The sequence below is a fragment of the Macaca mulatta genome, chromosome 19 (assembly GCF_049350105.2).
Source record: "Macaca mulatta isolate MMU2019108-1 chromosome 19, T2T-MMU8v2.0, whole genome shotgun sequence".
Taxonomy (NCBI): domain Eukaryota; kingdom Metazoa; phylum Chordata; class Mammalia; order Primates; family Cercopithecidae; genus Macaca; species Macaca mulatta.
The window spans coordinates 10,511,163-10,533,543 of NC_133424.1; the positions used below are offsets into that span (position 1 = coordinate 10,511,163).

A 22,381-nucleotide genomic window follows, 5' to 3' on the forward strand; every position below is an offset into this window, starting at 1 on the left:
TCTACTAAATATACAAAATTAGTCAGGTGTGGTGGCGCATGCCTGTAATCCCAGCTACTCAGGAGGCTGAGGCAGGAGAATTGCTTCAACCCGGGAGGCAGGGGTTGAGGTGAGCCGCGATCATGTCACTACACTCCAGCCTGGGCAACAAGAGCGAAACTCCATCTCAAAAACACAAAAACAAACAAACAAACAAAACAAAACAAAAACAAACAAAAAAGACAAGACCTCTTCCTCACCACAGAAAGTATACACTATGTGATTCCATTTACATAAAATCCAGTGAAGGCCGGGAATGGTGGCTCATACCTGTGATCCCAGCACTTTGGGAGGCCGAGGCGGGTGGCTCACAAGATCAGGATATCGAGACCATCCTGGCTAACACAGTGAAACCCAGCCTCTACTAAAAACATACAAAAAAATTAGCCAGGCATGGTGGCGGGCACCTGTAGTCCCAGCTACTCGGGCGGCTGAGGCAGGAGAATGGCATGAACCCGGGAGGCGGAGCTTGCATTGAGCCGAGATTGCACCACTGTACTCCAGCCTGGGTGATAGAGCGAGACTCTGTTTCAAAAAAAAAAAAAAAAAAATCCAAGGAAAAGCAAAAATAATCTGTAGCGACAGAAAGCAGATCTCCAGTTGCTTAGGGAGAGAGAGATGCCAAAGAGCACAGGAAACTCTTAGGGGTGATGGTTTCATGAGTGTCCACACATGTCAAAGCTCATCAAATTATGTACTTCAAATATGTGCAATTTTTATTTATGTATTTATTTTTCAAAACAGAGTTTACTCTTGTTGCTCAGGCTGGAGTGCAATGGCACGATCTCGGCTCACAGCAACCTCCGCCTCCTGGGTTCAAACAATTCTCCTGCCTCAGCCTCCCGAGTAACTGGGATTAGAGGCATGCACCACCACGCCTGGCTAATTTTGTATTTTTAGTAAATTTTGTATTTATTCATGGGGTTTCTCCATGTTGGTCAGGCTGGTCTTGAACTCCCAACCTCAGGTGATCTTCCCGCCTCTGCCTCCCAAAGTGCTGGGATTATAGGCATGAACCACTGCGCTTGGCCATATGTGCAATTTATTACACGTTAATTATACCTCAGTGAAGCTGTAGGGGGTTGGCATGGTGGGTAGCTCATGCCCGTAATCCCAGCACTTTGGGAGGCTGAGGCAGGCAGATCGCTTGAGCCCAAAAGTTTGAGACCCAGCCTGGGCAACATGGTGAGACCCCATCTCTACAAAAAAAGAAAAATTAGCATGGTGGCATGTGCCTAAAGTCCCAGGTGCTTGTGAGGCTGAGGGGGTAAGGAACACTTGAGCCCTGGAGGTCTAGGCTGAAATAAGCCATGATGCACTCTGGCCTGGGCAACAAAGCAAGACCCTGTCTCGAAAAAAAAAAAAATTTTTTTTTTGTTTTTTAAAGAATGTGTAGGCCAAGTTAACCCTCCAGACAGGCAAAAATGTGTTATGTGTCATAGCCTATAATTTGTACGATAACATCAAGGTCGCTTTGGTCCAAGGGCAGGATCTATGGTGAGTACATATTCTTACACAAGGAACAGTAAATAAAGTAGAAATCCTGGCTGGATGCAGTGGCTCATGCCTGTAATCCCAGCACTTTGGGAGGCCAAGATGGGCAGATGGCTTGAGCCCAAGAGTTCAAGACAAGCCTGGGCAACATGGCAAAACCCTATGTCTACAAAAAAAAAAAAAAAAAAAGGCCAGGCATGGTAGTGTGCAGCTATAGTCTCAGTTACTTGGGAGGCTGAGGTGGGAGGACTGCTCGAGCACGGATGAGGGAGGTTGCAGTGAGTCGCAATTGGGCCAGTGCACTCCAGCCTGAGGGACAGAACAAGACTCTGTCTCAAAAAAAAAAAAAAAAATGTAGGCGAGGCGTGGTGGCTCATGCTTGTAATCCCAGCACTTTGGGAGGCCAAGGTGGGTGGATCACCTGAGATCAGGAGTTCAAGACCAGCCTGACCAACGTGGTGAAACCCCATTTCTATTAAATACAAAACATTAGCTGGGTGTGGTGGCGGGTACCTGTAATCCCAGCTACTCAGGAGGCTGTGGCAGGAATCTCTTGAACCTTAGGGGCAGAGGTTGCAGTGAGTCGAGATTGCACCATTGCACTCCAACCTGGGCAACAAGAACAAAAACTCCGTCTTAAAAAAAAACAAAAAAAACAAAAAAAACAACAACGTAGAAATGTTGGAGTTGTTCTCAGGAGTTGTGTTAACTGGAAGTCAAGATGGCAGTTGGCATCCAAGATGGAGTCATGACTGCCTTCACAGCCCCTGATGAGGCCCAGTTACTGGGCCTCCCTTTCAGATACTGTTGCATGGCAGCATGGCAGCTTTATATCCTGGGCAAGATTGTGGAGTAAGATTACTCAGGTTCTACTTTACCAGCTATGTTGCTTTGGGCAACTTAACTTCTCTGTGCCTCAGTATCTTCATCTCTACCTCGCTCAGTGGGCTGCTGATAGAAGTTCATGCATGAAGGACTGAGCACACGGCCTGCCACATAAGAAGCACTCAATAGGCTGGGTGTGGTGGCTCACGCCTGTAATCTCACCACTTTGGGAGGCTGAGGCAGGAGGATCGCTTGAGCCAAGGAGTTTGAGACCAATCTGGGCAACATGGTGAGACCATGTCTCTACAAAAAAAAAAAAAATTATTATTACTATTATTCTTTTGAGATGGAGTCTCGCTCTGTCACCCAGGCTGGAGTGCAGTGGCGCGACCTCTGCTCACTGCAAGCTCCACCTCCCGGGTTCACACCATTCTCCTGCCGCAGCCTCCAGAGTAGCTGGGACTACAGGCGCCCACCACCATGCCCAGCTAATTTTTTGTATTTTTAGTAGAGACGGGGTTTCACCATGTTAGCCAAGATGGTCTCGATCTCCTGACCTCATGATTTGCCTGCCTCGGCCTCCCAAAGTGCTGGGATTACAGGCATGAGCCACCGTGCCTGGCCTATTATTTTTAAAAATTAGCCAGGTGTGGTGGTACATGCCTGTATTCCCAGCTACTGGGGAGGATGATGTGGGAGGACTGCTTGAACCCAGAATTTGAGGCTGCAGTGAGCTACAGTCACACCATTGAACTCCAGCTTGGGTGATGGAGTAAGACCGTGTCTCAAAATAAATAAATAAAAATAAAATAATAATAAATGTCAGCTATTGTGATTATGCTTTGCCTTCAGTGGAGGGCAGCCCTGAAGCCCCCAGCCCCTTATCTGGGAGAAAGCAATGATCAGGGGCAGAGAGGTCCCAAAAGGGGAGAAGCTCTGTCTGATATCCCATCACCCCATCACCCCTCGGGTCAAGGCCCATGTTAGAGGTCACTAAGGCAGAATGAATTCTCCATAGGGTAAGCCCAGGAAGAGACACCTGTAACCAGTGGTATGCTGTGGCTCAAGAGAGCCAAATGCTGAATCTTCAATTATTTTGTGAGCCAGTTGTTAAACTGTTGGTAGCTTGAAACCAGCTGTGATCAGACAGTGTTTACAACATAGTAATCAGCAAACGCTACAGATCAGGACTTTCCTCCCCCATCTGCTAGCACTGCCTGTAAACACTTACCTGCTTCAAAATTAATGCCTGCTGGCCAGTCGTGGCGGCTCACACCCGTAATACCAGCACTTTGGGAGGCTAAGGCAGGCAGATCACTTGAGGCCGGGAGTTTGAGACCAGCCTGGCCAACATGGTGAAACCCCATCTCCTAAAAACATAAAAATTAGCTGGGTGTAGTGGCATGTGCCTGTAATCCCAGCTACTCGGGAGGCTAAGGCAGGCTGAAACTTAAACCTAGGAGGCAGAGGATGCAGTGGGCTGAGATGGCACCATTGTACTCCAGCTTGGGTGACAGAGTGAGACTTGCTTCTCCAAAACACAAACAAAAAACTAAAATTAATGCCTGCTGCTCCCTTCCTACTGGAAAGGCAGGGAGGAGAAAGAAAGGAAGCTTTTTTCCCGTGGAGTTGTTCCAGGTTGGGGCATCGGCAATACACTTCCAGAACCACCTGCAGAGTCCAGCACAGGGCTGGTGTTGAGTCACCCTCATATTCTCCCAAACTGACCCCAGCTCTCCAGACACTCTCTGCAAGTCTAACAGACCTCATTTCCCTCCTTGCCCCCACAGGCTCTGAGACTTCACCAATCTCTCTGTTTCCACCTGGTTCAACCCAGCCCCCAGATGTCCTGGGCTGGAGCTGCTGGCGTTGGTCACAGCACTGGACAATCAGACCCTGACTATGGCCACATCAGGGGCACACTCATACCCTAGTCCTCGTGTGACCAGATGCAGAAGGAATTTCAGGTGAGGCTGCTCATGCCTGTAATCCCAGTACTTTGGCAGGCCAAGGCAGGAGGATTATTTGCTCTTAGGAGTTAGAGACCAGCCTGGGCAACATAGTGAGACCCCATCTCTACAAAAAATAAAAATTAGCCAGGCGTGATGGCACATTCCTGTAGTCCCAGCTACTTGGGAGGCTGAAGTAGGATGGCTTCAGCCCAGGAGTTCGAGACCAGTCTCGGCAACATAAGGAGACCCCTGTCTCTCTCTCTCTTTCTCTCTATCTATCTATCTATCTATCTATCTATCTATCTATCTATCTATATTTATTTTTGAAACAGTCTCGCCCTGTTGCCCAGGCTGGAGTGCAGCAGCACGATCTCGGCTCTCTGCAACCTCCCTCTCCAGGGTTCAAGCGATTCTCCTGCCTCAGCCTCCTGAGTAGCTGGGATTATAGGAATGTGCCACCAGGTCCAGTTAATCTTTGTAGTTTTGGTAGAGACAGGGTTTCACCATGTTGGCCAGGCTGGTCTCCAACTCCTGACCTCAGATGATCCTCCCGCCTTGGTGTCCCAAAATGCTGGAATTACAGGCATGGGACGCACCGTGCCTGGCACCATCTCTATTAAAAAAAAAAAAAAAAAAAAGTCAGGTGCGGTGGCTCACACCTGTAATCCCAGCGCTTTGGGATGCTGAGGCAGGCAGATCACAAGGTCAGGAGTTTGAGACCAGCCTGACCAATATGGTGAAACTCCGGCTCTACTAAAAATACAAAAATTAGTCGGGCATGGTGGTGCATGCCTGTAATCCCACCTATTTAGGAGGCTGAGGCAGGAGAATCGCTTGATCTTGGGAAGCGGAGGTTGCAGTGAGATGAGATTGTGCCACTGTACTCCAGCCTGGATGACAGAGCGAGACTCAATTTCAAAAAAAAAAAAAAAAGAGAGAGAGAGAAGGAATTTCTACTGCAACTCTGAGTGGGAAGAGCATGGGAGGAACACCTCCGGCTCTTCTCTGATGGGTGAGTTTGGAATAAGAAACCAAGTGTACCCAGCTCAGCCCTCTTCTCCAACCTGGGTCTAAGTACCAGAGGAGGCATCCTGGCCTGCTGAGCCGGCAGTGAACCCACAGAGCCGGGGCTTAGCCACACACAGCAACGCTCATCTCAGGGGTGGGCGCCCACGATTACAATCTGACACCTGCATCTTTCAAGTGGTTCAGACTCGAAAGGCAGGAAAAGGAGTTGTTACTTACTGAACCCCTAAAGCCTGAGCCACCTGCGAGGCCCTGCCCACTCCTGTTCCCATTATCTCCTTTTGTTTATTTTATTTTTTTGAGACCAGGGTCTCACGCTGTCACCCAGGCTGGAGTGCAGTGGTGATCACAGCTCACTGCAACCTCCAACTCCCAGGCTTAAGCAATCCTCCCACCTCAGCCTCCTGAATAGTTGGGAAACCAGGGAGTAGCTGGGTAGATACACACCACCACACCTGGCTAATTTTTTCTGTAGAAATAGGGTTTCACCAAGCTGGTCTCGAATTCCTGAACTCAAAGTGATTCGCCTGCCTCAGATGTCCCAGGTTGGCCTTGAACTCCTGGGCTCAAGTCATCCACCCAGCTCAGCCTCCCAAAGTGCTGGGATTACACATGTGAGCCACCATGCCTGGCCCTGACCTCACTTTAGACAGCTCTTCCCCCTGCTCATTCTGCCACACAACCTGCTTTCCGTTTCTGGAAAATGCCAAGTTCATTCTCAGCTGTGCTGGCCTTCCCTCTTTTCCCCTAGCTCTTCTGACTTTTGCTTTCTCTTCACCTCTCAGATCTCAGCACAGAGGCCTGCCCTGCTCACTTAACCATGCAAGTGTGGTTCCATTACATGACCCTGGTGTATTGGCTCAGAGTCTCCAAAATTACAACATGGTGGCCAGGCGCAGTGGCTCACACCTGTAATGCCAGCACTTTGAGAGGCCAAGGCAGGCAGATCATGAGGTCAGGAGTTTGAGATCAGCCTGACCAACATGGTGAAACCCCATCTCTACTAAAAATACAAAAAATTATCTAGGCATAATGGCAGGCGCCTGTAATCCCAGCTACTCGGGAGGCTGAGGCAGGAGAATCACTTGAACCCAGGAGGTGGAGGGTGCAGTGAGCCGAGATCGCACCATTGCACTCCGGCCTGAGTGACAGAGTGAGACTCTGTCCCTGCCCAAAAAAATTAAAACATGGATTGGTTTACCTGTTTGTTGTCCTGTCTTCTCCTCTATGAGATCTATGAGGGCAGGGTCTTGTCAGTTTTGTTCATTGTTGTGGCCCAGTTTCCCAGAACCTAAAATAGTGCCTGCAAAATAGTAGAAGCTCAAGACACATTGGTTGAATGAATAAAGTGAATACTTCTTGGGAAAAAAAAAATGATTTTTTTCTTTAATAGCAAAATAATATGTCTTGGAAAATACAGCATACAAAATACAGAAAATAGAATTGAGAGCTTTTATGAGCATATCAATCATTGAATAGCGAGTCTGCGTTGCCTATCTCTCCGCGTCTCTTGCGTGCGTGTAGGTATACAAATGGGATATAGGCTTGTGGGTGTGCATGCATAGACAGTCCTTCTTGGGTACTCATAAGGGGGCTCAGCCCCTCGGGTGCCCCTAAGTCTTAACCTCACCCCTTCTTCATCCGTCCTGTTCCTGAGGACGACCGTGAAGGTGACTCTTCACCGAGAGCCTCTGGAGGCTGGGAGCTTTTTGAGTAAGGCTTTGCAATGTAACCATGAGGTAGCTATGATCATCCTTATTTCCAGATGTGGGAACTAGGCTTCCCAGAGGTTGATGATATGACCAAGGCCACACAGCTGGCAAACAGTGATTCCAATGGTCTGGAGGTCCCTAGGCCTCTGTTCTGTCAACCTGGGGCTTTCAATTTCCTCAAGTCTGATTACCCTCTTCAAAGTGCTGCTCAGAGGGTCTGGGGCTCAACGATGAAAGCTAGGATGGCTCCCAGGGACAGGTGGAGTAGTTACATCCACCAGTCCATAGACTCTTTGGGGCAGGCCCTGACAATGACCATACAGTGGGGCAGCCCCTTACACAGGATCTTCTCCGCCTCCTGACCCTCCCAGCCCAGCCCCTGCAGCTCAAGGACTCTGAGCTTGGGCATAGTGAGGCAGGAGGAGAGGATTTCAGTGGGGGAGGGCATTTCCGGGGTGATGAGGGGACCCTGCAGGCACAGACTCTCCAAGGCCGGCATTCCCTCCAGGACAGCCAGGCCAGGGGCAGAGAGGCCCCTCACGGTCAGCCGGATCTTGCGCACATCTCGGAGGTGGCGGCTGATAGCCAGCAGGGTGCTGTCAGCAGACAGGGTGCAGCCCAGCACCTCGAGCCTCTGCAGATAGCTGAGCTCCTGCAGGCCAGCATCCAGCCCTGTCTCAGTCACACGGTAGGTGCCACCCAGCACCAGCGAGCGCAAGGCCCGGAAGCGCGTCAGGCCCTGCAGGTGCTCGTCGCGGAAGGCGGGGACGCGGTCCAGCACGATGCATTCGAGCAGGGGCAGCACGGTGGGGTCCTGCTGCTTGTGGAGCCAAGCCATAGAGATCTCGCAGCTGTGCAGCTCCAGGGTCCTCAGGGTGCTGGGCAGGCTGGTGATGGGCACCATGCTCAGGTCGGCCACGTGTAGGCAGAGGCGCTTCAGGTTGGGGCATTTCTGGCCCAGGGCTCTCAACAGAGCAGGGGACAACTGGGGGGCCTGGGAGCCAGAGAACAAGTAGCCACCCATCCGCAGGGAATGGAGCCGGGATGCCATGTACCTTCGAAGGAGGTGCCACATGACTTTAGGTCGCATCTGTAAGAGCCAGGGATTGGGGTGACACAGTGAGAGGTATGGAGTTTCCAAGGCCCCTGCTGGGCTGGAGACACACATCCCCAGGGTGGGGGATTCTGGTGCCCTGCTTCTGCCCTTCCCTAGCCAGTCTCCTCCCCAGGTTCAACCTCCCCAGGTTCAACAAGACGGTTTGAGTGCACCATCTTGCCTGCTAGGGCTTTGAACAAATCATTTTTTTTTTTTTTTTTTTTTGAGACAGGGTCTTGCTCTGTCACCCAGGCTAGAGTGCAGTGGTGAGATAATGGCTCACTGCAGCCTGGACTTCCTAGGCTCAAGTGATTCTCCCACTTCAGCTTCCCAAGTGGCTGGGACTTCTGACACATGCCCAGCTAATTTTTGTGATTTTTAGTAGAGACGAGGTCTTGCTACGTTGCCCAGGCCGGTCTCCAACTCCTGGATTCAAGCGATCCTCCCATCTCAGCCCCTCAAAGTGCTGGGTCTACAGTCATGAGCCACTGCACTCGGCCACTTAGAATAAATCTGGTGGGGGCCAGGCGCACTGGCTCATGCCTATAATCCAAGCACTTTGGGAGGCCGAGGTGGGTAGATCATTTGAGGTCAGGAGTTTAAGACCAGCCTGGCCAACATGGTGAAACCATGTCTCTACCAAAAATACAAAAATTAGCTGGACGTGGTGGCGAGTGCCTGTAATCCCAGCTACTCAGGAGGCTGAGGCAAGAGAATCGCTTGAACCCAGGAGACAGAGGTTGCAGTGAGCTGAGATCACGCCACTGCAATCCAGCCTGTGTGATAGAATGAGACTCCGTCTCAAAAAAAAGAAAAAAAAAAAAGGATAAATCTGCTGGGGGGAAAAAGATACTAACAGAATCTACCTTTAGCAATAGATTCTTACCATTTTTCTGGACTAAGAAAGAGAGCAAAACAACTCATTGACATTTTACCTGTTGTTTAATGATCACCTCCAGTAGAAATAAGCAACACAGAATAAAATTTTAAAAGGTGAAAACTACCCGGAGTAAATTAGGTCTATGTTAAAAAAACAAAACAACAAATGAAAAGGCTGGGCACGGTGGCTCACACCTGTAATCCCAGCACTTTGGGAGGTCAAGGTGGGTGGATTGCCTGAGCTCAAGAGTTCAAGACCAGCCTGGGCAACGTGGCGAAATCCTGTCTCTACTAAAAATTTTAGAAAGCCAGGCACGGTGGCTCACACCTATAATCTCAGCACTTTGGAAGGCTGAGGCGGGTGGATTGCTCGAGGTCAGGAGTTTGAGACCAGCCTGGCCAAAATGGTGAAATCCCGTTTCTACTAAAAATACAAAAATTAGCTGGGCGTGGTGGTGGGCGCCTGTATTCCTAGCTACTTGGGAGGCTGAGGCAGGAGAATTGATTGAACCCAGGAGGCAGAGGTTGTAGTGAGCCAAGATTGCACCAGTGCGCTCCAGCCTAGGTGACAAGAGTGAAACTCTGCCTCAAAACATAAACAAAAAACTAAAAATAAAAATAAAAATAATAGTTGGGCAAAGTGGCAGGGACCTGTAGTCCCAGTTACTTAGGAGGCGAAGGCATGAGAACCAGCTCTGGGAGGTGGAGGCTGCAGTGAACTGAGATCACACCACTGCACTCCTGCCTGGGCGACAGGGTGAGACTCTGTCTCAAAAAAAAAAAAAAAAAAAATCACAGCCAGGAGTGGTGGCTCAAGCCTAGCACTTTGTGAGGCTGAGGCAGGCGGATCACCCGAGGTCAGGAGTTCAAGACCAGCCTCACCAACATGGAGAAATCCCGTCTCTACTAAAAATACAAAATTAGCCAGGTGTGATAGTGCATGCCTGTAATCCCAGCTACTTGGGAGGCTGAGGCAGGAGAATCTCTTGAACCTGGGAGGCAGAGGTTGCGATGAGCCGAGATTGTGCCATTGTATCAGCCTGGGCAACAAAAGCGAAACTCCGTCTCAAAAAAATCACAGCCTGGTACAGTGGAAGCTGCAAAAATCAACCCTGGGAAGTTAGACTTAGTAGAAAATAAAAAGCATACATAATTGATAGCACTGGGCATTTCATTATAAGTACATGTTATCTTAAAAAGAAAAAATAGCATGCTTACATCTGCCTTTTATTGCTGGATTTCTCTACTTGACATCATAGGCCCTAATGGAAAAAGGAAAATTGTCTAATAACATATTCTTCATGTGTGCTTACAAAGGTGTTTCTTTTCTTTTCTTTTTTTTTGAGATGGAGTTTTGCTCTTGTTGCCCAGGCTGGAGTGCAGTGGCACGATCTCGGTCACCACAACCTCCGCCTCCTGGGTTCAAGCGATTCTCTGGCCTCAGCCTCCCGAGTAGCTGGGATTACAGGCATGTGCCACCATGCCTGGCTAATTTTGTATTTTTGGTTTTTTTTTTGAGACGGAGTCTCTCTCTGTTGCCCAGGCTGGAGTGCAGTGGTGTGATCTCAGCTCACTGCAACCTCCGCCTCCCAGATTCAAGCAATTCTCCTGCCTCAGCTTCCCGAGTAGCTGGTACTACAGGCATGTGCCACCACACCCGGCTGTGCTTTCTTTTGTATTTTTAGTAGAGATGGGGTTTCACTATGTTAGCCAGGATGGTCTTGATCTCCTGACCTCGTGATTCGACCACCATGGCCTCCCAAAGTGCTGGGATTACGGGCATGAACCACCATGCCTGGCCTTAATTTTGTATTTTTAGTAGAGATGGGATTTCTCTATGCAGGTCAGGCTGGTCTCAAACACCCGATCTCAAGTGATCTGCTCGCCTCAGCCTCCCAAAGCGCTGGGATTACAGGAGTGAGCCACCGCGCCCGGCCAAAAAGGTGTTTCTACATCAAGCTCTTCCATTCACTGAAAGAAAATAGCTTATTATCAATCCTTAAGGAAGCATGCTTGCATTTGCCTTTTATACATGCATATGTAAACCCATGTAATACAAACTGTATTAGTCTAGTTTCATGCTGCTGATAAAAACATACCTGAAACTGGTAAGAAAAAGAGGTTTAATGGGACTTACAGTTCCACACGGCTGGGCAGGCCTTAAAATCACGGCGGGAGGCGAAAGGCACTTCTTACGTAGCGGTGGCAAGAGAAAATGAGAAAGGCGGCCAGGTGCGGTGGCTCATGCCTGTAATCCCAGCACTTTGGAAGGCCGATGCGGGCAGATCACGAGGTCAGGAGATTGGGACCATCCTGGCCAACATGACGAAACCCCATCTCTACTAAAATACAAAAAAAAATTAGCCAAGTGTGGTGGCACACGCCTGTAGTCCCAGCTACTTGAGAGGCTGAGGCAGGATAATTGCTTGAACACGGGAGGCAGAGGTTCCAGTGAGCCGAGATTGCACCACTGCACTCCAGCCTGGTGACAGAGCAAGACTCTGTCTCAAAGAAAAATAAATAAATAATTTAAAAAATACAAAAAATTAGCTTGGTGTGGTGGCACGCACCTGCAGTGCCAGGTACTCAGGAAGCTGAGGCAGGGGAATCGCTTGAACCCAGGAGGCAGAGGTTGCAGTGAGCCAAGATCGTGCCACTGCACTCCAGCCTGGCAACAGAGCAAGACTCCATCTCAAAAAAAAAAAAAAAAAAAAAAAAATTGAGAAAATGAGAACGAAGCAAAAGTGGAAACCCCTGATAAACCCATCAGATCTCGTGAGACTTATTCACTATCACAAGAATAGCATGCAAAAGACCAGTGCCTATGATTCAATTATCTCCCCCTGGGTCCCTCTCACGACATATGGGAATTCTGGGAAATAAAATTCAAGTTGAGATTTGGGTGGGGACACAGCCAATCCATATCATATCACCCCTGGTCCCTCCAAGTCTCATGTCCTCACATTTCACAACCAATCATGCTTTCCCAAGAGTCTTCCAAAGTCTTAACTCATTCAGCATTAATCCAAAAGTCCACAATCCAAAGTCTCATCTGAGACAAGGCAAGTCCCTTCCACCTATGAACCTGTAATATCAAAAGCTAGCTAGTTACTTCCTAGATACAATGGGGGTACAGGTATCGGGTAAATGCAGCCATTCCAAATGGGAGAAACTGGACAAAACAAAGGGGTTCCCCCATGCAAGTCTGAAATCCAGTGGGGCAGTCAAATTTTAAAGCTCCAAAATGATCTCCTTTGATTCCAGGTCTCACATCCAGGTCACACTGATGCAAGAGGTGAGTTCCCATGGTCTTGGGCACCTCGGCCCCTCATGGCTTTACAAGGTATAGCCTCCCTCCCGGCTGCTTTCACAGGCTGGCGTTCAGTGTCTGAAGCTTTTCCAGGTGCATGGTGCAAGCTGTGGGTGGATCTACCATTCTGGAATCTGGAGGACAGTGGCCCTCTTCTCACAGCTCCACTAGGCAGTGCCCCAGTAGGGACTCTGTGTGGGGGCTCTGACCCCACATTTCCCTTCCACACTGCCCTAGCAGAGGCTCTCCATGAGGGCCCCACCCCTGTAGCAAACTTTTGCCTGGACATCCAGGCGTTTTCATACATCTTCTGAAATCTAGGCAGAAGTTCCCAAACTTCAATTCTTTTTTTTTTTTCTTTTTTTTTTTTTTGAGATGGAGTTTCGCTCTTGTCACCCAGGCTGGAGTGTAATGGCATGATCTCGACTCACTGCAACCTCTGCCTCCCGGGTTCAAGCGATTCTCCTGCCTCAGCCTCGCAAGTAGCTAGGATTACAAGTATGTGCCACCACGCATTTGTGGTATGTTTAGTAGAGATGGAGTTTCACCATGTTGGCCAGGCTGGTCTCAAACTCCTGACCTCAAGTGATCCACCTGCCTTGGCATCCCAAAGTGCTGGGATTATAGGCGTGAGCCACCGTGCACGGCCCCGTACCTCAGTTCTTGGCTTCTGTGCACCAGCAGGCTCAAGATCACGTGGAAGTTGCCAAGACTTGGGGCTTCCACCCTCTGAAGCCACAGCCTGAGTTATACATTGGCCCCTTTCAGCCACAGCTGGAGTGGCTAGGACACAGGGCACCAAGTCCCAGGGTGCATGCAGCATGGGGGCCCTGGGCCCGGCCCAGGAAACCATTTTTCCCTCCTGGGCTTCCAGGCCTGAGATGAGAGGGGAATGCCATGAAGGTCTCTGACATGGCCTGGAGACATTTTCCCTATAGCCCATTAGACTCCTTGCTACTTATGTAAATTTCTACAGCTGGCTTGAATTTCTCCCTAGAAAATGGGTTTTTCTTTTCTATCACATAGTCAGGCTACAAATTTCCAAACTTTTCAGCTCTGCTTCCCTTAGAAAACTGAATACTTTTAACAGTACCCAAGTCACCTCTTGAATGCTTTGCTGCTTAGAAATTGAGAAGTTGAGATTTGGTTGGGGACACAGCCAAACTATATCATGAACCAAGAGAGAAAGAAACATGTTCTAATGAATCTTCTCAGGAAGCTGAGGCAGGAAGATCGCTTGAGCCCCGGAGGTTGAGGCTGCAGTGTGCTATCATTTCGCCACTGCACCCCAGCCTGGGTTACAGAGTGAGATCCATCTCAAAAAAATAAATTACAGAAAGATAAACTGCAGAGCATAAATGCACACAAAACCAATGGATGAATCAACTTTTCCTTGCAAAACCAATGACTGAGAATACTCTAAGTTTCATAATATCAGGCCAGGCGCTGTGGCTCACACCTGTAACCCCAACACTCCAGGAGACTTGAGGTGGGAGACAACTTGAGTCCAAGAGTTCGAGACCATCCTGAGCAACATAGCAAGACTGTCCTTAAAAAAATAACCTCAAAAGCAATACTGTATTAAAGGGAGTTACAGATGGATATATACAGTAAAATAGTCTAAAAGTAGAACACTATCTAAATAGTAGAACAGCATTACCTGAAGTTTAGAAATACATTACTAATACTATAATTGTTTATGGACACACACATATGAAGTAAGGTAAAAGGAAGGGTGCAAATCCACTTTATAATAGCAGTTATCTATGAAAATAGTTTCAAAAAGGGTAACAAATATATCTCTAAATGTTTTGGGTGGGCCAGTTGCGGTGGCTCATGCCTGTAATCTGAGCACTTTGGGAGGCTAAGTCGGGAGGATCACTTGAGCCCAGGAGTTCGAGACCAGCCTGGGCAACATAGTGAGACTCTGTCTCCACAAAAAATAAAAGATTAGCGGGTATAGTGGTGAGCGCCTGTGGTCCCAGCTACTCAAGAGGCTGACATGAGAGGATCGCTTGAGTTTGGGAGGTCGAGGCTACAATCGCACCACTGCACTCCAGCCTGAGCAGCAGAGCGAGACCCCCGTCTCAAAAACAAAACAAAAACTTGATAACATAGTCATAAATTAGCATTTATCGAATGATAAATATGTGCCAGACTGTTCCAAGCCCTTTCCCTGCATGATCTCAGTGAAGTCCCACAATAGTCCCGTGAGGCAGGTACTGTCCTTTATCCCCATTGCAGGGATGGGGAAATTGAGGCCCTGAGGTAGAAGAGGAGCAGGTAAGCGATGATGCCGAGATAGGCCCAGGACTACCTGGCTCTAAATCCCCAGCCCAGGTACCGACAACCTGTCCCAGGGTGGGAGAGGTGGTCTTTCGGGTCCGGGCACCGCGACCGCGGCCCAGGCCCGCCTGGCCAGCCATGCCTACCGTGTAGAGCGTCAGGTCGACATGTCGCCACAGCCACCGGTCGTCCACCAGCCTCTTCCAGCGGTGACAGACCCTGGGGGAGGGGACGCGCGGTTAGAACGACCCCAGCCCCAGGCCACATCGCATCTCCAGGTCCCAGGTGCGCCCTCCGCCCGGCCCTTCCCCCCGGGAGGCGGGGCCGCACCTGGAGATGCGGATCCGGTCCCGTACCGGGAGGTAAGAGAAGATCTCAAGCAGGACTGAGTCCGGCAGTTCGACCAAAGTCGCCATGATCCCACCGACACGCACTTCCGCTTCCGGTTAAGGAGACCCGAGGGGGTCCCCGCGGGGGCCCCGAGGCGGCTGACAGGGCGGCGGCCGCGACCTTCCCTTAGCCGGTAGAGGACTTTGACTTTCCTTTCGCTGGGCAGTGATTGGGTCCCAGGGCCGGACCAGCCGCGGATGGGGACCAGAAACCAGACTGGAAAGCGTGACTGAGGCAGTGAGAGTCTTGCGGGACGTGGCTGAGGCGTGATTTGGCCGCGACTGGGAACTAAGACCAAGTCCGCAAGGCGGGGCTGGAGTGAGGCGAAGCTCGGGGGCGGAGCTAGAGACGAGGACCAAGTCCGAAAGGCGTGGCTGGGGTGGGGCGAGTATCGGAGGTGGTGCTAGAGACGAGGACCGAGCCTGGAAGGCGTGGCTGGAGTTGGGCAAGGCTCAGGGACGGACGGACCCAAGTCCGGAAGGCGGGGCTGGGGCGAGGTTAGGGGGCGGGGCTAGAGACGAGGACCAAGCCCGGAAGCCGGGGCGAGGCCTAGGTGGGGCTGCAGACGAGAACCACGCCTGGAAGGTGTGGCTAGGGCGGGACGAGGCTTGCTGGGCCGGGAGAGGTGCGGACAACCGCTGGAAGGCGAGGCTGGGGCGGGACGAGACCCTGGGGGCGGGGATGGCGACAAGGACCTAGCCGAGAAGACGTAGTCGGGACTGCAAAGGACATGATTTCATTATCTTTTCTTTCTTTTTTTTTTTAATTTTGAGACAAGGTCTCGCTCTGTCACCCAGTCTGGAGTGCAGTGGCGAAATTACAGCTCACTGCAGCCTTAACCTCTGGGGCTCAAGTGATCCTTCCACCTCAATCTCCCGAGTAGCTGGGACTGTAGGGGCATGCCAACACGCCCGGCTAATTTTTGTTTCGTTTTTTGAGATGAAGTCTTGCTCTGTCACCCAGGCTGGAGTGCAGTGGCACAATCTCGGCTCACTGCAACCTCCGCCTCCCAGGTTCAAGTGATTCTCCTGCCTCAGCCTCCGGGGTAGCTGGGACTACAGGCGCCAGCCATTATGTCCGGCTAATTTTTGTATTTTTAGAGATGAGGTTTCACTATATTGGCCAGGCTGGTCTCGAACTTCTGACCTCAAGTGATCTACCTGCCTCAGCTTCCCAGAATGCTGGGATTACATGTGTGAGCCACCACGCCTGGCTAATTTTTGTATTTTTTTGTAGAGCCGGGGTTTTGCCACGTTGCTCAGGCTGGTCTTCAACTCCTGGGCTCAAGAGGTTCTTCCTGCTTCAGCCTCCCAAAGTGCTAGGATTACAGGCATGAGCCACCATGCCCAGCTGCTTGCATTCTTTTTTATGGCTGCATTATGTGTGTCTTCTTGGCTTGTTGCCCTCCTATTATCAGACTGAATTCTGGGGTGGCAGATGGGACTTGTGCACCCCAGCTCTGCTGAGGTGCTCAGATAGTGGGGGGAGGAAACTCCTATGCACCTGCCTCCACCCCTAAGATTACTTCCCTTCTTGTGAACTCTGGCAGGGGAAGGGGAGTTCCTTTAAGTTTGGCAGAACCCAGATGTCCCTTCCCTGCCATCCCCACTCAGTTACAGGGGGTTCCTGCACCACCAGCATACAGGGCTAGAGGGAGGGAAGTAGTCAGGTGAGAGAAAAAGAAACCCACATACAAGCCTTCCTCTGGACCAGGAACCCAGGAAACAAGAGTGTAGAAGGGGCCTGCCCAGCTTGCTCCTTGGGTCTTGACCCAAAACTTCACCTTCTGGAAAGTATCCCCCCCGCCCCCTGCCAAGGAAAGCAGCTCTGAGAACAGATCTTCCTACAGCAGGCCAGGTCTCCATGTGCAACCACAGCAGTGAGTCTTCACCAATACCTTGCAGTAGGTCTGATGAATGTGTAGCTACTCGGGAGGCTGAGGCAGGAGAATAGCGTGAACCCAGGAGGCGGAGCTTGCAGTGAGCCGAGATCGCACCACTGCATTCCAGCCTGGGCGACAGAGCAAGACTCCGTCTCGGAAAAAAAAAAAAAAAAAAAAATTAAAGACCTGGAGAAAGTGGGGCCTTCAAGCAAAAGCTAGAAGGTAAAACAAAGTCCTTAAGACCCCGCCTGGGTTTCCTCAGAACTTAAGAGTTCATTTAAAATAATGGAGACATTCTTACATACCTTGCAAACCTTGTACCAGGATCCACTTTATTTTTTTTAAATTTATTTTCTTTTCTTTATTATTTTGACACAGAGTTTTGCTCTCGTTGCCCAGGCTGGAGTGCAATGGCGCAATCTTGGCTCCCTGCAACCTCCGCCTCCTGGGTTCAATCGATTCTCCTGCCTCAGCCTTCCAAGTAGCTGGGATTTAAGGCATGTGCCACCAAGCCCAGCTAATTTTGTATTTTGAGAAGAAATGGGGTTTCACCATGTTGGTCAGGCTGGTTTTGAACTCCTGACCTCAGGTGATAGGTGATCTGCCCGCCTCGGCCTCCCAAAATAGTGGGATTACAGGCGTGAGCCACTGTGCCCGACCTTTTTTTTCTTTTTTTGAGAGAGAGTCCCAGGCTGTCCCCCAGGCTGGAGTGTAGTGTGATCTCGCTCACTGCAACCTCCATCTCCCAAGTTCATGTGATTCTTGTGCCTCAACCTCCCAGGTAGCTGAAACTACAGACGTGTGCCACCACACCTGGCTAATTTTTTAATTTTTAGTAGAGACGGGGTTTTGCAATGTTGCCCAAGCTGGTCTCGAACTCCTGACCTCAGGTGATCTACCACCTTGGTCTCCCAGTGCTGGGATTGCAGGTGTGATGTAATGGCACCTGGCCCCATTTTCCTCTTCCCTCAGCAGTACTCCTCATCCCTTTCCCAACTCCTCGCCCCACAGCTCAGCACCAAGACCCTGTGCTTGGCGGATCTTTGAATCCAGCACTGAGAAATTAGAACATTTTGAAAAAGCAAACATTTCCTTTTCCACCCCCGGTGATTACAAAAGTAACATATGTTCAGTGTCAGAAATCTGGAAAAACACCACGAAGTGGGAAAATTAGGCCGGGTGTGGTCGCTCATGCCTGTAATTCCAGCACTTTGGGAGGGTCACTTGAGGCCAGGAGTTTGAGACCAGCCAGGGCAACATAGTGAGACAGTGTCCCTCCAAAAAGTAAAAAAATCAGCCAGGCATGGTGGTGCACACCTGAAGTCCCAGGAGGTGAGTCCTCTGGAGTCCAGGAATTGGAGGCTGCAGTGAGCTATAATTGTGCCATGCACTCCAGCCTGGGTGACAGAGCAAGACACTGTCTCAAAAAAAAAATTTAAAAAAAAAGAAGGGAGAATGAGACTCTCAGTAATCCTACCATGCTACCATGCAGTGGTAACTATAGTCAATGCTTGCGTGACCCAGTATTTGTTTTCTTTTTGTTTGTTTTTGAGATGGAGTCTTGCACTATTACCCAGGCTGGATCTTGACTCCCTGCAAACTCCACCTCCCAGGTTCATGCCATTCTCCTGCCTCAGCCTCCCCTCCTGGGACTACAGGCGCCTGCCACCACACATGGCTAATTTTTTTGTACTTTTAGTACAGACGGGGTTTCACTGTATTAGCCAGGATGGTCTTGATCTCCTGACCTCATCATCCACCCACCTCGGCCTCCCAAAGTGCTGGGATTACAGGCATGAGCCACCGCGCCCGGCCCAGTATTTCTTTGTTTTCAAACAGAGTTTCACTTTGTTGCCCAGGCTGGAGTGCAGTGGCACGATCTCCGCTCACTGCAACCTCTGCCTCGCAGGTTCAAGTGATTCTCCTGCCTCAGCCTCCTGACTAGCTGGGATTACAGACGCCCACCACATTTTTGTAGTTTTAGTAGAGATGGGGTTTTGCCAATTGGCCAGGCTGGTCTCAAACTCCTGACCTGAAGTGATCCACCCGCCTTGACCTCCCAAAGTGTTGGGATTATAGGTGTGAGTCACTGTGCCTGGCCGTGACCCAGGATTTCTAAGAGAATGCAAGTATGTGCTGCTTCTAAACTTCCTCAGGCACCTCAGCCCCCTCAGCTCACTTTTGACCTTCCAATCTGTTTTGTCCTGGCTGGAGTCTCCCCAAAAGCAGAGGCAGGGGAGTTCCCACAAAGGAATGCCCTAAATCATCCCAAGACGGGACCAGTGGGGATTTCAAGAAAACACCAATTACCAGAGCAATCAGTCCAAAGCATTTATTAGGGAAACTTACAGAGTACTCCAACAATCATCAAGACAGGAAAGAAAAGGGTGTTCTACCGAGGTACAGCTGCAGCTAGGGGTCAGGAAATGGAGTTCAGATGCACAAGGCAGCATGTCTGGTTTCCATTTGAGTAATGGGCCACCTGCTGGTCTGGCAGGTGTCAGCTTGACCAAAACAGGATTGTAGATTCTTTCCCTGGGATGGGGCGTTCCACAACTTTGGTTTTATATTTAGATTTTCTTTTTTTGGTTTGGTTTCGTTTGGAGAGTTTCTCTTGTTGCCCAGGCTGGAGTGCAATGGCACTATCTCGACTCACCGCAACCTCCACCTCTCTGGTTCATGCAATTCTTCTGCCTCAGCCTCCCGAGTAGGTGGGATCACAGGCATGCACCACCACACCAGGCTAATTTTGTATTTTTAGCTGAGATGGGGTGTCTCCATGTTGGTCAGGCAGGTCTTGAACTCCTGGCCTCAGGTGATCTGCCCACCTCAGCCTACCAAAGTGCCAGAAACAGGCTTGAGCCACCGCGCTGGCATTGGAGAATTCTTTTTTTTTTTTGGTTTTCACATTTTTATTGGGAGCCGTGGGAGGGGCCGCCTCTGTCAGTGAAGGTGCTCACAGTTTCTTCAGCCACTCCAGGCTGGGGCCCTGAGGGTCCTGGGGGTGGCTGGGCACATCCGGCACGTTCTCATCATCACGGACGGGCACTGGGTAGTTGTAGGGCGTGGCCTCATTGATCATGATGGAGTACTTGAAGTAGGGGCTGAATGAGGGCATAATTATAGCGAGGCCCCCGATGACAAAGGACGCGACCAGCACTGGCTCCTTGTCCCAGGCATTCTTGAGGAAGGCGCTGAGCCTCGCAGCCATCTTGGTCTCCGGCATTGGAGAATTTTTTTTTTTTTTTTTTTTTTTTTTTTTTTTTTTTTTGAGACGGAGTCTCGCTCTGCCGCCCAGGCTGGAGTGCAGTGGCCGGATCTCAGCTCACTGCAAGCTCCGCCTCCCGGGTTCACGCCATTCTCCTGCCTCAGCCTCCGGAGTAGCTGGGACTACAGGCGCCCGCCACCGCGCCCGGCTAGTTTTTTGTATTTTTTAGTAGAGACGGGGTTTCACCGTGTTAGCCAGGATGGTCTCGATCTCCTGACCTCGTGATCCGCCTCGGCCTCCCAAATTGGAGAATTCTTAAACCATTGTAGCAGTATAGTTCAACAATAGTAAAAGGTGGTTTTAGTCTCTGGATCCTGCCATTCAAAAGCAAATGATAGGCCGGGCATGGTGGCTCACGCCTGTAATCCCAGCATTTTGGGAGGTTGAGGTGGGCGGATCACTTGAGGTCAGCAGTTCGAGACCAGCCTGGACAACATGGTGAAACCCTGTCTTTACTAAAAATACAAAAAATAGCCAGGTGTGGTGGTGCGTGCCTGTAATTCCAGCTACTCAGGAGGCTGAGGCAAGAGAATCGCTTGCACAAGGGAGGCAGAGGTTGCAGTGAGCTGAGTTTGTTACACTGCACTCCAGCCTGGGCAACAGAGCAAGACTCTGTCTCAAAAAAAAGAATTGAGACACAGCCTCGCTCTGTTGCCCAGGATGGAGTGCAGTGGCGCGATCTCAGCTCACTGCAACCTCTGCCTCCAGTGTTCAAGTGATTCTCCTGCCTCAGTCTCCCAAGTAGCTGGGATTACAGGTGCCCGCCACCACACCTGGCTAAGTTTTTTTTTTTTTTTTAAAGTAGAGACGGGGTTTCACCATGTTGGCCAGGCTAGTCTCAAACTCCTGACCTCGTGATCTGCCCACCTTGGCCTCCCAAAGTGCTGGGATTACAGGCATGTCCTTAACCTTGTCTACATAAACCTGTCAATTGATTGAGACCTGTCTCAGATACTTTTTGGCTTACAAATTGACTGAATTGAGGAAGGAAGGCCCTTGTCTCACCAGCCCTCGCAAACCTGGAATCTGGTACGGAGTGCTCCCCAAAGATATAGATGCAGGAGACTGTGCAATTGTCCAAAGTTTCCAGTTACCTTGCAGGCATTTAAGGTTGGTGACTGACAGTGAGGCAGGAGAACAAAGAAAATGAAGCAGAAGAAGAGCAAAGGGAATTAAACGTTGGATAAAGGGCAAAATAAGTAAAACCAGAGAGCAGAAGCAAGGTGAAGGGGCGGGTGAGCAAGAAGCAAGATAAATGGCAGAAGCTGAGGAGACAAAACAAAAGGAAGATTAAAAACTGAGTAAAAATCCCATGGCCAGGGAAATCAGGACCAAACCAGTAAGGAACAGCTCTTTAGGCATAAGCATGCGCATTAAACACAAAAAGTATCCTTAACGTAAGGATAACCAGCTCATTAGCGCTCATGCATATGGACGGCATATCATGCAGGTACTTAAAATTATGGAATGAAGACGGCCCTCAAGCGCACAGGGGCCAAAGTAACTAAGCAACACACCTATCATTCAAAAAGGTAGACACTGGCTACAGATTAGGCAGCCTTGGGAAAAGAAGAAAAGCCTGGCTAACATGGTGAAACATCATCTCTACAAAAACTACAAAAATTAGCCGGGCGTGGTGGCGGGCGCCTGTAATCCCAGCTACTCGGAAGGCGAAGGCTGCAGTGAGCCGAGACCGCACCATTGCACTCCAGCCTGGGCAACACAGCGAGACTACGTCGGGAAAAAAAAAAAAAGACCCAAACTACACCAAGCTGGGGCTGATCTTATCTCGCAGAGGTCAGTCCGCTCTCCCCTCCGAGAGTGGAATACTGTGCTTAATAAACTTGCTGCTTTGCTATCTCTGTGTGACTCGTTCAAATTTTTGTTCGGGGCACCAAGAGCCTGCAACTGTGCGGTAACAGCAGCTATTCGGCAGCGTAGAGTCTAGTCCAGGATCCAGCTTCGCCTATTGACTGGAGTCCGCATCCCGGGGGAATGCGATGGCCAGAGGGCAGAGGTGAGCAAAATGCTCACGACGCCCAGCCCTGAATGAACCCAGGGGGTCAGAAGGGATGACTGCAGAATTCGCTCCCCCTACTCCCTCCACCCTCGCTCCTAGTAACCGCATAAAGAGGCTTCGGGCCCCCACCCCCGGGACCCTCTGGTGTCCCACCATGTGACCGAGTCTCCCTGCAACAATGACTTAAAAAGAGCTGGGGCCA

The 22,381-nt window shown here is 50.2% G+C and overlaps 1 protein-coding gene, 1 long non-coding RNA gene and 1 pseudogene across 17 annotated transcripts; all 3 read right to left on the bottom strand.

Annotated features, from left to right (window-relative positions):
- Positions 1–6,695: 6,695 nt before the first annotated feature.
- FBXL12 (F-box and leucine rich repeat protein 12) lies at positions 6,696–15,342 on the bottom strand. Of its 13 annotated transcripts, none has more exons than XM_077977247.1 (4): positions 14,976–15,041; positions 14,766–14,838; positions 8,823–8,920; positions 6,696–8,138 (listed from the first exon to the last, which is right to left on the bottom strand). In XM_077977247.1, the coding sequence occupies exon 4, from the start codon at positions 8,136–8,138 to the stop codon at positions 7,317–7,319; it is 822 nt and encodes a 273-aa protein (XP_077833373.1). In that variant the 5' UTR covers positions 8,823–8,920; positions 14,766–14,838; positions 14,976–15,041; the 3' UTR covers positions 6,696–7,316. The 13 variants fall into 13 exon arrangements, with proteins under 13 accessions (XP_077833373.1, XP_014978310.1, XP_014978308.1 ...); XM_015122824.3 differs by lacking the exon at positions 8,823–8,920 and adding an exon at positions 10,242–10,285; XM_015122822.3 differs by lacking the exon at positions 8,823–8,920 and adding an exon at positions 10,242–10,285 and having other exon boundaries at positions 14,950–15,041.
- A 3,866-nt stretch (positions 15,343–19,208) lies between these two features.
- On the bottom strand, positions 19,209–22,152 carry LOC144336643 (uncharacterized). The gene is made up of 2 exons (XR_013408863.1): positions 21,892–22,152; positions 19,209–19,517 (listed from the first exon to the last, which is right to left on the bottom strand). It is a non-coding gene; the product is annotated as an uncharacterized LOC144336643 (long non-coding RNA).
- On the bottom strand, positions 19,779–22,152 carry LOC710937 (NADH dehydrogenase [ubiquinone] 1 alpha subcomplex subunit 3 pseudogene; annotated as a pseudogene). 3 transcript variants are annotated; one of them, XR_013408858.1, is made up of 2 exons: positions 21,939–22,152; positions 19,779–20,190 (listed from the first exon to the last, which is right to left on the bottom strand). The product of XR_013408858.1 is annotated as an NADH dehydrogenase [ubiquinone] 1 alpha subcomplex subunit 3 pseudogene, transcript variant X3 (transcript). The 3 variants fall into 3 exon arrangements; XR_013408857.1 differs by having other exon boundaries at positions 21,928–22,152; XR_013408856.1 differs by having other exon boundaries at positions 19,779–20,287; positions 21,886–22,152.
- Positions 22,153–22,381: the final 229 nt, after the last annotated feature.